The 15776-nt window shown below is 38.8% G+C and overlaps 1 protein-coding gene across 7 annotated transcripts in view; it reads right to left on the reverse strand.

The window, feature by feature from the left end:
* The window catches only part of AP4E1 (adaptor related protein complex 4 subunit epsilon 1), a 72748-nt gene that overhangs the window by 30012 nt on the left and 26960 nt on the right, over window positions 1-15776 (reverse strand). For all 7 annotated transcript variants that reach the window (XM_036442140.2, XM_036442134.2, XM_045582515.1 and 4 more), the window contains 5 exons: window positions 9119-9241; window positions 8907-9016; window positions 7261-7400; window positions 5223-5335; window positions 4997-5115 (listed from right to left, as the gene is read on the reverse strand). In XM_036442140.2, the coding sequence (XP_036298033.1) occupies window positions 4997-5115; window positions 5223-5335; window positions 7261-7400; window positions 8907-9016; window positions 9119-9241 (605 nt within the window). The remainder of the gene's footprint in view (window positions 1-4996; window positions 5116-5222; window positions 5336-7260; window positions 7401-8906; window positions 9017-9118; window positions 9242-15776) is intronic.

Here is a 15776-nt window from a genome sequence, read left to right on the forward strand (position 1 = left end):
ACATGGCTGGAAACTTTTGCGGGAACTTGAGGGTCTGCTGAATCAAGTGATGAAGGCTTAGATCTGGATGTGTTGAGTTAGTATAGCGCTGGGGTGTTGATCTGTGAGTGCCTTGGGTGGGGCCTGGATGAGGCTGGTTGACCTATTTGGAAATGTCTTTTGTGTGAAGTGTATCATTGGGCATGTGGAGGTATTATTGATATGAGAAAATGCTAAGTAACAGATTTACTATCTGAAAAGGGATTTTATCGGGGAAAGGGAGGGAGGAAGAGACTGAACATAAACTGTGCACTTATGGATGAGGACAATGGGGGATGGGGAGGGGGCGGAGGGTGGGGTGGGAACCTGGTGGAGGGGGGAAGAAATGAGGAACCTTTGTACAATATGAACAATAAAGATTGTAATATGAACAATAAAGATTGATTTAAAATAAATTAAAAAAAAAAATAAAAAAAAATAAGGGGGGGTGGGGGGGAAGAGTACAAATCCCTTCATTCCAGTTCTCCAGAAGACACTCTTAAATTCCTGATTAGGAACACTACTGAAAGCTCTCAAATTCTCTCTCTAATGTGAAAAAAATTCCAACCTACAAACACTATAGTATGCCTGTGGTGATAATGTGCACTGCACATTTGGAACAAGCATCAGCTGATTCTGATGAAGATGATCCACAGAACTTTGAAGAACACTGATCTATGTTACACATCATTTTTCTTACATCTAACTTATCCAGGAGATATATAATCCTACTGGTCTAAAAATCACTAATAAACTGACAACTCATGAAGTGTGAGACCTTTCCTAAATAGCTTTTATTAAGTATCTTCATGTCATTGGTGTAATATTGGCACTAGCAAGAAATAAGAAGGAGGTGAGGTGACAGTCAAAGGAAGATGTATCGCTTAGTAACAAGAGGAGGAAGAAGAAATACAATTCATTGCTCTGACCAGTTTACTCAGTGGATAGAGCGTCAGCCTGTGGACTGAAAGGTCCTGGGTGCCGTTCCGGTCAAGGGCACATGCCTAGGTTGCAGGCTCGATCCCCAATAGGAGGAGTGCAGGAGGCAGTCAATCAATGGATCTCTCTCATCACTGATGTTTCTACCTCTCTCTTACTCTCTGAAATAAAAAATATTAAAAAGAAAAAAAAGAAAAAAAGAAAGAAAGAAAGAAAGAAAGAAAAGAAAAAAGAAAACAAAAGAAAAGAAAAGAAAAGAAAAGAAATACGACTCATTAAGTTCAATCCTTAAATAGTAATGTAATTTTTTGAGTGCTTTAATAAAAGTGGTTATCTCTCTAGAAGAGCAGGTAACATAAATACCAGTTCAAAAATTGGTGAATTTATATTTCTAGGAAGATGGAGTAGAAGCATTTTTCCCATATTCTTCCCATGAAATACACCTAAAAACCCTGGATGTTACAAATAAAACACAAGTAAAAAGACTCTGAAAGGTGAAGAAAAGGCAAATCGCTAAGGACCTTGGGACCTAAGGAACAATACAGTGAGTTATCTGTTGCCTTATACACCCCAGACTGGATACTAGAGAACTAACAACCTGGAAAACCAATGGGCTCAAACAAAAAAGTCCCAGGAAAAGACTGCCTTCTAGCCAAATAGCCAGGAAGACAAAAAATTTGGACTCCAGCTAAGCACCACACACACAAAAAAACTGCAGCCCATGCCGAAACCAGTTTGGCTCAATGGATAGAGCATAGGCTTGGGGACTGAAGGGTCCTGGGTTCGATTCCGGTCAAGGGCATGTACATTGGTTGCAGGCATATCCCCAGTAGGGGGTGTGCAAGAGGCAGCTGATCGATGACTCTCTCTCATTGATGTTTCTAAAGCTCTATCTCTCTCCCTTCCTCTCTGTACAAAATCAATAAAATATATTTAAAAAAATAAAAAATAAAAATTAGAGCTAAAAATTAAAGCCTTTAAAAACAAACAAACAAAAAATAAACTGCAGCCCTACCCATACCAGCAAGGGCAGAGTAGAGGGCCAAGACTTCAACCCCTGCCAGGCTGTAAGAGGTACATCTCCTCCACGAGGATGGTGACAGAGAAGGCCAAGTGGGGGCTCAGGACTTTCATCCCACCAAGCTGCAGAGGCCCACTCCGTGGCTGTGTCCGTGAAGGCCCCACAGGAAGCCTACATCACCTCCACCCAGGTATAAAGAGGCGCCCTTCCCCTCTCTGCTGAGGCGGTCAGGGGAAGCCTATGGAGAGCCAGCACTTTCTTTTTTTTTTTTTTTTTTTTACTGTTTCATTTACTTTATTTTCTTAAATAAATCTTCATTGTTCATATTATTACAAATGTTCCTCATTTTTTTTTTCTCCCTCCATTGCTCCCCTCCACCAGGTTCCCACCCGAGAGCCAGCACTTTCCATTGCTCAGCAATAACAAGGCCCCCCCTTCACAATGTCAGCAGAGGCCACTAGTTCAATCTTAACACCCTTGTCGCAACATCATCTTCAAAAGAATTGAGTCATCATTCATGGAACACACCACCCAACAGCAGCAGAATGCCCATTCTTTTCAAACACCCAGAGAACCCAGACAATATCACAGGCTGTAAAACAAACCTCAAAAAATTTAAAAGGAACTGAAATCACACAGTATTTTCTCTGACAATAGAATCAAACTAGAAATCGGTAACAGAAAAGATAACAGGAAATTTTCCAAACACTAAAAAACTGAACAACTCTCTTCTACACAATCTTTCCAAAAAATAGAAAAGAAAACCCTCAACTCATTTTATGAAGTCAGCATAATCTTGATACCAAACCAGAGAAGAAAAATATGAAAACTACAGGCCAATATCCCTCATGAACAGAAATGAAAAAATTCTTAACAATGTTTCAAGAAATCTAAAAAACAATTCTAGATTGCTAGGCAGCAAACGTATAGAAACCAAAATTAAAAATACATTTACTACTGCTCTAAAGAAAATGAATTACTTAAGTATAAATCTAACAAAACATGTACAGGATTTGTATGCTGTAGAAAGAAATAAAAACACTCTAAATATATGGAATGAATGAATGAATGAATGAATAAATAAATAAATAAATAAATAAACTGACATGTCACGTTGATGGAGGAAAAAAACAAATGGCCACCAAATATAATAACCAATTTAGTGTAAGGATTATCAATGCTAAAAGCACTGGAGAAAGAGAGCTGAGGAAAAGATGTTCACAGAGCCTCACAGAATCACCTCACATTAGTTATAAATTACTAGAGAAAGCACTCCCTGACAATGGAGAAGTCTGAAAGTCAATGTCTTCACCAAACAAACTTACAATCACCGATAATTGAAGGAACTGGAATTACATGCATCCTGATATGATGCAGTAGAAAGTACATATGATTGCCAATGTAGAAGTCTTGCTAAAAATGATTAACAAAACCAGAAATAATCCGAGAAATTAAAAAATGTGGACATTCTACAACTCAATAGTATTCATCCAAAAAAATCAATGTCATGAAATAAAAAAGTAACTGAGGCTCATTATAAAAGGCTAAAAGGATATAAAAAAATAGAATTTGCAAGCTATTACTGAATGTAGGATTGGAAGCAGAAAAACAGCCTTAAGGAGACTTTTTTTTGGATTGTGAATAAAAACTGTATCTTGGGTGATATTAATAAATTAATATTTCTTTAGGTATAATAACGGTTTTATCATTATCTAGAATAATGTCATTCTTACGAGATCCATGTTCAATTTTTTATGGGTCAAGTGTCATGATGTCTACAACTCAATTTTAAATGCTCTAGTAAAACAAACTATATAGAGGTAGATCTAGATATAGGTATAAGTGTTGATAAAATAAAGCAAAGATGATTAAAAATAATAAGTTGGATGCCCGCCCAGGATGGCTCAGTGGATGAGCATCAACCCATGAACCAGATCATAATTCAATTCCCCGTCAGGGCAAATGCCTGGGTTTCAGGTTCAATCCCCAGTAGGGGTCGAGCAGGAAGCAGCTGATCAATGATTCTCTCTCATTGCTGATGTTTCTATCCCCCTCTCCCTTCTTCTATAAATAAATAATAACTGGGAATCTAGAAGAAAAGTATAGTGGTACTGTTATAACTAGTCTTTCAACTTTCCCATAGATAAGAAAATTAAAATTCTTAAATAAAAGTCTGGATAAAATTTAAGTTAACATGCTAAGCTTTGGCAAAACTATAAAATATTAAAATGTGCATATCCTTTGACCCAAAAGTTGTACTTCTCCAAATCTCCGCTATAAATACCCACATGCATAAGAAGGAATACACAAAGATGATGGGATATATGTGATTATATATGATTAAATTACATAAAATTGTGACTTACATCTTACAAAGAGATGATTTCCCTTGCTGCTTTGATGAAGCAAACACCCATATTGGGAAGCCCACGTGGCAGGAAACTAAAGGTCATTCTAGGAACCTACAATTTTACAGCTGAAGAAGCTGATTTCTGAGCTTGGAAGTAGACTCTTTACCAGTCAAATGTCAGATGAGACAGCAGTCCCAGCCAATACGGTGACTGTAACTCTACGAGGCCCTAAGCAGAGAACCCAGGAAGCCATGTCTATACTCCTAACCCACAGAAACCATGAGATAATAGATTTATGTTGTTTTAAGCAGTAAGTCTGTGGTAACATTATTTTACAGCCATTGTTAACTAATATGTCATGGTTACATGAGTATTCACACATTCAAATATAGATTCACAAAGGAAACACAACAAACGTGTTGTAGACAGAGAAATCTAAACAAATACCCATGTTTAAAAGACTAGACAGTGAGGTAGCAGGGAAAATGAGCAGACAAGTAAACAGTTAAGTGATAGAAGGGAGCTGGCCTCTGGGGCTTGTGGGGAAATGACAGCTGAAGGAGTCAGCTGAATAGAACTGAACAATTTCTGAAGGAAATATATTGTTAGCATGTTTTTATAAAAATTTAATTTTACAAACATTTATGATTGAATGTACTTTGCTCACCCAACTCATAACTTGAAGAAATCTCTGTGGATAGAACACATTTTCCACATCTAGTAAAGTGAGATAAGACTGAACTGCATAAAGCCTTAATTGTTGATTTTCTGTTTCATCATCAAAACCTACAAAGAAATTGATATATCATATTCATTAAACTCTCTAAGGACTCTGTAGTAAAAACTTTTAATTTAAAAGTCTTTTACTTTACAGAATGCAATAGTTTACTAACCTTCCGCTAGCAGTCTCAGGAAGTTATTGGGAATATCAGGATGCATCACATCTCCTCCTACTGAAAACACAGCATTCATTGTCTGAATAAACCATGCATTATCAGGAGCATATGTGTCCACAGTGTTAAGAATAAGTACACTTCCAAATGCCACTTACTAAAATTATCCTTTCTGCATCAACCTTTTAAAAACAACCAATTCATCCTAGTTTGGCATTTTTACCTTTAACCTCTGCCAATAAATTGTCCTATATTCCAGTTTTATATAAAATAGGTGTTCAATAAATCTTATTGAATAAACTTTAAAAACCAGTTCAGGTCAATTTTTCTAGCACTCTGCCTTGTACATAACAGGCATCCAATAATAAATGGCAAGTAAATGAAAGAAATGTTTCAGCAAATTACAGACAATAGATATTGGGAAATAATATACACTTCAGAGAGACTGAATGTTGTGATTTGTCTACTTGAACAAGTTATTTAACCTCCTATCAAATCTGCTACTCTTCAGTTCTAATATTTTATCATTTATCTGGCCAAACCTAGAGCACTGCCTAGGATTTAAGCAATTTCCAAGATAATTTAATTAACATTATTCTTTCATTCTTCCTTAGCTTTAACAACAGACATCTTAATGAGAATACAACCTTAAGAGGTCCTAAGCAGAGAATTCAGCTAAGCCATGCCTATATGCCTGACCCACAGAAACTATGAGATAATAAATTTATGTTGTCTTAAGCATTGAGTCTTAACCAGAAGTTCCTCTGACTTTTAAAAAACTAATATGGCCAAAACCAGTTTGGCTCAGTGGATAGAGCATCGGTCTGCGGATTGAAAGGTCCCAGGTTTAATTCCGGTCAAGGGCATGTACATTGATTGTGGGCACATCCCCAGTAGGGGGTGTGCAGGAGGCAGCTAGTCGATGTTTCTCTCTCATTGATGTTTCTAGCTCTCTATCCCTCTCCCTTCCTCTGTAAAAAATCAATAAAATATATTAAATAAAAAACAAAACATGAATGTGAAGAAAAGTATCATGTGAATGGAGTTCCCAACTACTTTACTGTGATAAATTCTAATATAAACAATACAGGGGTAAGCAAAAATATATTTATAGTTGTAAATCTATGCAAAACAGTTTATTCTGGTATTATTATTATTATTATTATTATTATTATTAATTACTAGAGGCAAGGTGGGCAAAATTCGTGAAGGGGGGATGGGTCCCTGTCCAATCTGGGACCCCTCGAGGGATGTCTGACTGCCCATTTACGCCCGATCCCACCTAAACGGGCAGTCAGACATACAACCCAGGACTGCTGGCTCCCAACTGCTCGCCTGACTGCCTGCCTCATTGCCCCTAACCAATTCTACCTGCCAGCCTGATCACCCCTAATCACTCCCCTGCCAGCCTGATCACACCTAACTGCTCCCCTGCCAGCCTGATTGCCCCTAACTGCCCTCCCCTGCTGGCCTGATCACCTACAACTTCCCTCCCCTGCCGGACATCTTGTGTCCACATGGGGACAGCCATCTTTGACCACATGGGGGTGGCCATCTTATGTGTTGGAGTGATGATCAATTTGCATATTACTTCTTTATTATAATATATAGGATTGTATTATTTTCCATACAATGCAAAACTACTTTTGCCAACCTCTGCAGTGTAAAGGATAGATGTTAGCATCCTGATTTCTCCATCCAACCCACACACCCCTAAAAACAAAACAAAAAACTCAGAAAAGAAACTGAGCAGAAAGTAAAGTCAAAGACAAGGAGGGACTGATAGAGAAATCAGGTAGACATTCCTATATCTTCTTGCTCAAAATACTGACCAAATGAATGAAAAGAGCCAGGAAAAAAGCCATCCCCTAAGAAGTCTACACAATTTCCTATTTTTGACAAGAGAGGCTTGAATATCAGGAATGGAAATTATGCTGGGTCTCTGAACTCAACTTGCAAGTGAACATGTCCATACCAATCATTTTAAATCACTGTGTAACTAAAGGCATTGTCTGATTATGGTTCAAACAAAGGATATTTTTCAGCCAGCTCAGCTATTTTGCCAACCAAATTGACGATAATATACTCTTCTTTGCTCTGATGTAAATATTCAAGCATTTTCTGGACAATCACTGTTATATTCTGTGCATTAGTAATTCTGTAAAGAAGTTCCAGTGTCTATTTAAGGGAGAGAAATAAAAACAGTATTATAAAACTATACATGATAACACCAATGAATTCAGTAACATGTTTATAACACAGTTGATTATTTCATTTTTACTGGTATGTAGATCTCCTGAACAGGCCATTTAATAGGTATGCAAAAAATGCACAGGACTTAATAATGGTAACCGTTAGAAATAAAAAGAACTTAAGAAAAATAAAACTATTGTTTAAAAAATTAATTATGGCTGTAGCTCGTTTGGTTCAGTGAATAGAGCGTTGACACACAGATTGAAGGGTCTCGGATTCAATTCCAGTCGAGGGAACGTTCCTCGATTGCCAGCTTGATCCTTGGTCTGGTTCGGGATATGTGTGAGAGGCAACCAATTGATGTGTCTCTCTCACACAGACGTTTCTCTTTCTTTCTCTTTCTCTCTCCTCCTCCCTCCCTTCCACTCTCTCTCTGAAGATCAATGGGAAAAAAAATATATCCTCAGGTAAGAATAAATACATAAATAATAAGAATAGTTTTAATTCAAACAAAGTACCTTTTAAAATTCATAATGTTTTAAAAATTACAATTGTTTAATGCAATACAATGTTCTCTCAATAACTAAAACTCATTGCTTCTAAGTAAGTTACATGTTTAGTGGCCCCTTTTATCTTTAGTACTTTTTTTTTTAAATATATTTTATTGATTTTGTACAGAGAGGAAGAGAGAGGGATAGAGAGCCAGAAACATCAATGAGAGAGAGTCATCGATCAGCTGCCTGTTGCACACCCCCCACTGAAGATATGCCCGCAACCAAGGCACCAAGGCACATGCCCCCGGCCGGAATCGAACCCGGGACCCTTCAGTCCCCAAGCCGACGCTCTATCCATTGAGCCAAACCGTTTTCGGCTATCTTTAGTACTTTTAAAATCAGAAATAAAACTATCCATTCTTCTTAACTTCCTATGTACCAATTTAAATGAAGATATAGAGTGATATCTCTACATGAGAATTAACAAAAATATTTATATAGACACCCAACCAATTTTATAAAAGGAAAAAGTTGAAAAAGATTAAGCAAATAATACACCTTTCCTTCCAAGAAGTTAAAATCATTTTAGGAATGTTTTCATACATTCCTACATATGTAACAGGGAATGTATTATCCCATTTTAAAAATATTATAGAGAACAATGAAAGATTATTAATCATCATATAATATATCTTAAAATGGTACTAATAAAAACTAGGAATAAAATGCAGGTCTTCTATTAATATATCTTGGACCAAAAAGATATTAATGAATCTATACAGGAAATTGGACCTAATTCCTCCAACTCATAATTTAAAACCATTCCTGTGGATACTGACAAAAGTTTTTAGAAGTTTCTTAAATTTAGCAGAAAGAATAAAATGCTCTCAAAAGTTAAAACACACACACACACACACTGCCCACAACTTTAATTTCTCTCCATAATGGCAACAAAAAGTTTTAAAACTGTAATACATAATTCAAAACATCAGCTTACCTCTCTTTTAATAATGGGATCAGGATGGTCTAAGCATTCAATTATTGTCATCTGGTGTTGAAGAGCCAGAGTGGGATCCTGTTGGATAACATAGGTAAGAGCCTTCAGTCCTAAAAGCAAAAATCACATTATATGAAGTGACTTGCAACAAATATCCAGCAAATTTCAAAAGCTCTCTTTGTAATTTTTCTCAAAAGAACCAATCATCTTACCTAAATATTTGAGATTTATTTTAGGTGACAGGACAAATTTCCCAATGCACTTGGCAGCCTTCTCAAGTAATTCTGACTTAGGATAAATAGAATAGACTGTATGCACACATTCAAACAGAATGGCTAGAGAAAGAAAACATAAAAATGTCAGGGATCATGTTAAGGCATAATGAAAAAAAATATTTGTGTGGAACTCATAACAAAGCAAACTGCTTAGAAGGCCAGTTGTAGTAAAAAATCTCATTTTGGAAAATTTTCAAAGATATAAACGTTGTTTTCAGACTTATACAGTTTTTACGATTATATATGTTAACAGTACGATTTAAAGAGAATTTTGAATAGTAACAGATAAAAATAATGCATTAATGCAACAACTATTTACTGACATTGTTCTAGTAGTAGGGATACAGCAGTGAACAAAACAGAAACCCTTCCCCCCCCTCAAGGAGCTCACAGTCCAATGACACATAGGTAACATTTTCTCTCTCTCTTTTTAAAATATACTTTATTGATTTATTTATAGAGTTGAATAGAAAGGGATAGAGTGTTAGAAACATCAATGAGAGAGAAACATCGATCAGCTGCCTCCTGCACACTCCCTACTGGGGATGTGCCCGCAACCAAGGTACATGCCCTTGACCGGAATCGAACCCAGGACCCTTCAGTCTGCAGGCCAATGCTCTATCTACTGAGCCAAACCAGTTTCAGCCATAGGTAACATTTTCATTATTCCTATATAAGTAGATACTTCTATTTCAATGCTCTAAAACACGTGTCAAATACAAGGTCCGCGGGCCAAATCCGTCCCGCCAGGCCTTGCAATGTGGCCCGCACAGCGCTATCATCACTGCACTCCACTGCGTTTCCATCACAATGACAGTTTATGACTGTTCAGTAAACCATTCGGCCCGCGATTTAGGCTGGATTTTAGATTTTGGCCCCTTCTCTGATTGAGTTCGACACCCCTACTCTAAAATAATTTATTTTAATACAATTTATTTAAAATAATTTCTTTTCTGGCCATTTCTACCACTTGTATACAAAAACTCTAGTCCTGACCAGTTTGGCTCAGTGGATAGAGTATCGGCCTGCGGACTGAAAGGTCCCAGGTTCGATTCCGGTCAAGGGCATGTACCTTGGTTGCAGGCACATCCCAGTAATAGGTGTGTAAGAGGCAGCTGATCGATGTTTCTCTTCTCATCGATGTTTCTAGCTCTCTATCCCTCTCCCTTGCTCTCTGTAAAAAATCAATAAAATATATTTAAAAGAAAAAAAACTCTATATGTGATTTTTTCAATATAATCATTTTGGGATACTTAAGCATTTATTTCAAAGTAGAGCCACTGCTCAAAAATCTTCAAAATCACCTCTTTAAAAATTAACCACAAAGAATATAAAACAATTTATTGAACACCTTGATAGTGTTCAATATGATTTTCTTATATAGTCAAAGATCTGATAACTATGACAGATGATCAAAGTGACACTAACGTATTTTTCAAACTCTTTTCAAGAGCATCAGTCGTGGAGCTGGAGCTTTGCCACAGTAAAGAAGAATCAGGTAGGCACTACTAAGTCCGGCATGGCCTATGCAATCATAGCATGAGAACTGAGGCAGACTCTGCAGCCTTAAAAACATTTCTAGCGCAAGCTGAAGCATATCAAATGTCCCTGACAGAATCACTTCTCTATTTCCAAACGTTTAAAAAACCGTAACAATCGAACACTTCTTTGCATGCATAATAGATTCTGAATATTCAACTAGCTATTTTTTATACTTGCCTATCAATTGAGGCACACATAAATACTGTGTAAAAAAAAACCACTTTATATAAACCCTTTTGATAGAGAAATCAGAAATATAAAGTGCTAATTAAGGATGGAACTGACTTTAAAAAAAAAAGAAGGATTTATATAAAGTTTTTCTTACACAGTATATATGTGTGCCTCAATTGATAGGCAAGTATAAAGAATAGCCACTTGCCCTGGCCAGGTGGCTCAGCTGGTTGGAGTGTCATCCCATACACCAAAAAGGTGGGTTCGATTCCGGGAAGGGCACATACCTAGATTGCAGGTTCAATCCCAGATCGGGCTGCATAGGAGAAGCAACCAATCAACGTTTCTCTCTCACATTGATGCCTGTCTCTATCTCTGACTCTAAAATCAATAAATATATTCTCAGGTAAGGATTAAAAAAAAAAAAAGAGGAGGAAAAAAAGGACAAACTTTTTTTTTAAGAAAAACCTACAAAGTTAGTTAACTGAACTTATTAAAAAAAGACACTTTGTATATTCGGCTGCCTCACTATAAAATATCTATTCTGTGCTATGAAAAAGTTGACTTTACAACATTATGAACTAAAGTGAACCTTAACCAGCTACCCTCAGCCTATTTTTGCAAGCCTGTGAACGAAGAATTGTTTTTACATTTTTAATTGAGATATAATTGACATAAAACATTATATTATTTTCAAGTGTATAATTACAATTTATTTTTAATATTTTTATTTATTTCAGAGAGGAAGGGAGAGGAAGAAAGATAGAAACATCAATGATGAGAGAGAAGCATCACAGATCAGCTGCCTTCCGCACACCCCACACTGGGGATGGAGCCTGCAACCCAGGCATGTGCCCTGACCAGAAACCTCCTGGTTCACAGGTCAAAGCTCAACCATTGAGCCATAGGGCCTGGCTCTAATTAGACTTTCAAAGGTTGTAAACACACACACACACACACACACAGAGGAAAATACATGACAGAAACATATGTGACTTACGAAGCCTAAAATATTTACTATCCGGTTCCCTTTTCAGAAAAAGTTTGCCAAACCCCGAACTAATAATGTGACAGCCCTGAGCAAGATTAAAAATTGTGATGCTCCATTTTCTATCATAATTGACATTTCTTCCTTATGGATTCCTGCCATTCAGAACTCTTCTATTTTATTACAAAAACTTCTTACTACTCATCTGAAATCTAAACTTTTATATATAGATGCTTGTAAGATTTCTGGAAAGCTAGTATAGGTAAAATTAGTAATTCAAAAACTGCATTTACTAGTCAGCTTTGGCATAAATGAGCTGAAAATGAATTTAAATGTTTAAATTATTTTCTCACCTAGAACTAAATCCTTTTATTCTCCACTCTACAAAATCTGAATGTAAGTTCATAAAAGTGGTCTTCTTTCCACAATGTTTGAGAAAAATGTGTTTCTGAAGATTTCTAAACATAAAAACACTAATGGCCCGGTGCATGAAATTCATGCACATTAAAAGGGGATTAATTAGAGGAAATAATTTAATATCGCTATTTGCCCTTTATAATAGAAGTGTCAGGGATGAAAAAAAAATTAGTAAAATGTATATAAAAACCTTCCTCTTATCAGAGTCTGGGGCACACCACAGGACCCAGTCAAGTGTCCACCCACCCACATGCACCTCAAAATGGCATGAGACCCAGACCTGGCCGCCACCCAGCCTTTGGGCTAGATCCAGACCCAGCCAGTTCCACCCTTGCCAAGCCCTGCCAGGACGGGGTGTGTGGCCTGAGGCCCCCCAGCCCAGACCAGGATGGGAAGCATGCCTTCAGGTCCCCAATCAAGCCCCACCAGGCAGGAGGGGAGGCATAGCCTCAGGTCTCCCTGTGCAGCACCAGGAGAGGGGCATAGCCTCAGGTACCCGTCAAGCCCCACTGGGCGGGAGGCTCGGCCTGAGATCCCCCGACCTAGCACTGGCGTTGCACCTTGAAGTCCCCTGTCAAGCCCCGCTGGGTGGGGGGCACAGCCTGAGGTCCCCTGTCAAGCCCGGTCAGGAAGGGGAGTGCAGCCTCAGGTCCCTTGGCCCGGAGCTGGGGTGGGGGTGCGGCCTGAGGTCCCCTAGCCCAGCACCAGGCCGGGAAGCATACCTTGAGGACCCCCATCAAGCCCTGCCGAGTGAGGGGCATGGCCTCAGGTTCCCTGGCCTGGCACCAGGGCAGGGGTCACAGCCTGAGGTCCCCAGGCCTGGCACGAGGGAAGGGGTCACAGCCTGAGGTCCCGGTCAAGCCCTGCTAGGTGGGCAGATGGCCTGAGGTCCCCTGTCAAGCCCCACTCGGGAGGGGGATATGGTCTGAGTCCCCTGGCCTGGCGGGGGGACAGGGAAGCAGCCTGAGGTCCCCTAGCCCAGCACCAGGATGGGAAGTGCACCTTGAAATCCCTCAAGCCTTGCCAGGTGGGGGCATGGCCTTAGGTCCCCTGTCAAACCCCACGGGGGCGGGGGAGGGGGCAGCCTCAGGTCCCTACTGATTGCTCGTTAAGGCTTCTTATGGGAACTTGGCCTCAGCTGTGGGTGCAGCCATCTTTGTGATGGAGTGATGGTCAATTAGCATATTCCCTCTTCACTAGATAGAATAGCTTGGAGCTTTATTTGCTCTTCCAGAACAACCCAGGTCCTAACCAAAATATCATCAAGTAAAAATTACCAGATTAAAAATTAATAGCTTTCTAACATCTACAACATTGTGAATTTGTCATAGATATATTGGTTTGAAATATGCACAACATTTGAAGAAGTTCTACTGGTACCTTATCCTTCAGATGACATTACTTTCATTTTAAATAAGTTACGTCTGTCTACTGACACCACTCTGACAGAGAGATGGGGTACCACCCAATGGAGCCCAGGTTTTCCACGCTGTCTCTATGACACTTTCTGAGGAGGGAATTCATTCTGGGTGGGAGGTACGAGTAGTTGCTAACACTTTTGGGAGAGGAAGGGATACTTCATTACTGCTCCCTATGTTGTCTCCACTGACATTGAGGGGGTGGCCTTCACTAGCTTCCTCTAACACCAGCCCAGCAAGGGAGGGAGCGGTACACTGCTCCTCTCCACTCCTGGATAAAGCGAAATCCAGGCTTCCCACATTATCTACACTGATAATGAAGGGGGCGTGCCCCCATTAACATCTGGCAGGAATGAAATTCCTACTCCGGCCTGGGCTTCCCCACCACCAGCCCAGCCGGAGGGTTGGGGCACCTCCTTACACCTAGGGAAGGTAGAAATCTCAGCTCTCCTGTAAGCCTTTGCTGCAGTTGGTGGACCCACAGATAGAGGGGCTATTCTCTAAACTTTTCTTGCTAGCTTGCCCTTTTCTTCTTGGAGTCCATTCATAAAACATGATCTTTATTCTTGGGGTATTCTGTCTGTACCTGTTGGCATTTCCAGGTTGCTGTCTGGGGTATGAGAGGCAAAAAGAAAACCCAATATTCACTAAGGTGTCATTTCTTGTGTACCAAGGTCCCTAAATGTCTACCTTCATTTCTCCACCTTTCAGTCTTACATTTATTTTACATATAATGTCCAGGGTTTTTAGGTATACTTAGGGTGAAAAACAGGAAAAGGTATTTATATCCATTTTATGTAATTCTCCCAATTAAACAGTCTACTAAAAATGTCATTCTCATCTTATCAGTACCCTGCCCAAAAATCTCCCATACCTCCAGATTTATTCAGTATGAAGTCCAAACTCGTTTGGCTACCATGAAGAGACCTCCACAACATGGCCTTTCCCCTGTTCCCACCATGAGCTGTCCAGGCCAGTGAGTCAGTGTTCTCTGAAAGTGTATGAAATATCTCCAGTTCTGCACCATTTCTCATGTTCTCTCTTCCTAAAACGCTCTTCAACATCCCTTCTGGCTACCTAAATCCTACCTACCTTTCAGGGTCCTATCTATAATAATAAAAGCGTAATATGCTAATTAGACCAGACATCCTTCTGGACATCCTTCCGGACAAAGCTGCAGCGGGCAGGAGCCACAGCCGCAGCGGGCAAGGGCTGGGCAAGGCCCTAACATGCATCGGGCCTCTAGTTACATTGATAAAGCCCCGTAGCTGAAACAAGTTTGGCTCAGTGGATAGAGCGTCGGTCTGTGGACTGAAGGGTCCCAGATTCAATTCTGGTCAAGGGCATGTACATTGATTGCAGGCATTGGGGAGGGGTGTGCAGGAGGCAGCTCTGGTCGATGTTTCTCTCTCATCGACGTTTCTAGCTCTCTATCTCTCTCCCTTCCTCTCTGTGAAAAATCAATAAAAAATACTTTTTTTAAAAAATGTATTTTAAATAAATAAATAAATAATAATAAAGCTCCGTGATCTACATCAACTCTGAATTCCTGCAGTACTGACTCCCTGTACCATTCCTCTACATTCTGTTTTATACTGATATTGTGCTTTCATAAATAAGTTATATCTTCCATTATATTATAAATTTCTTAAAGGCAAAAATTATATTTTATACTTCTGACATATCTGACAGATTTGACACTAAGGTAAATTATAATAATAAAACTTACATAAAAATGTGGTTTAGAAAATATTAAGGCTGAAACTCAATCAAATAGATAACCAATAAAGTATAACTTTCCCTTCCTTCCACTCAAGTAAAACATATTACTACTCATTGATTAATCCAGTGCCAGATACTGGGATATGCTGATGAATAAGACAGACACAGTCCCTTCCCCTATGAAGTTTATAATTTAAAATTCATATTCTTAAACAATCAAATATTTATATTACGATTACTAGAGAGTACTATTGTTAAAACCCATGTTAGCTATAAACAATATTAATATAAATATGGAATAAAAAGCATAATGATAGAAATAAACAGAACCAAACTG

Source organism: Pipistrellus kuhlii, unplaced genomic scaffold, assembly GCF_014108245.1.
Source record: "Pipistrellus kuhlii isolate mPipKuh1 unplaced genomic scaffold, mPipKuh1.p scaffold_m20_p_1, whole genome shotgun sequence".
Lineage (NCBI taxonomy): Eukaryota > Metazoa > Chordata > Mammalia > Chiroptera > Vespertilionidae > Pipistrellus > Pipistrellus kuhlii.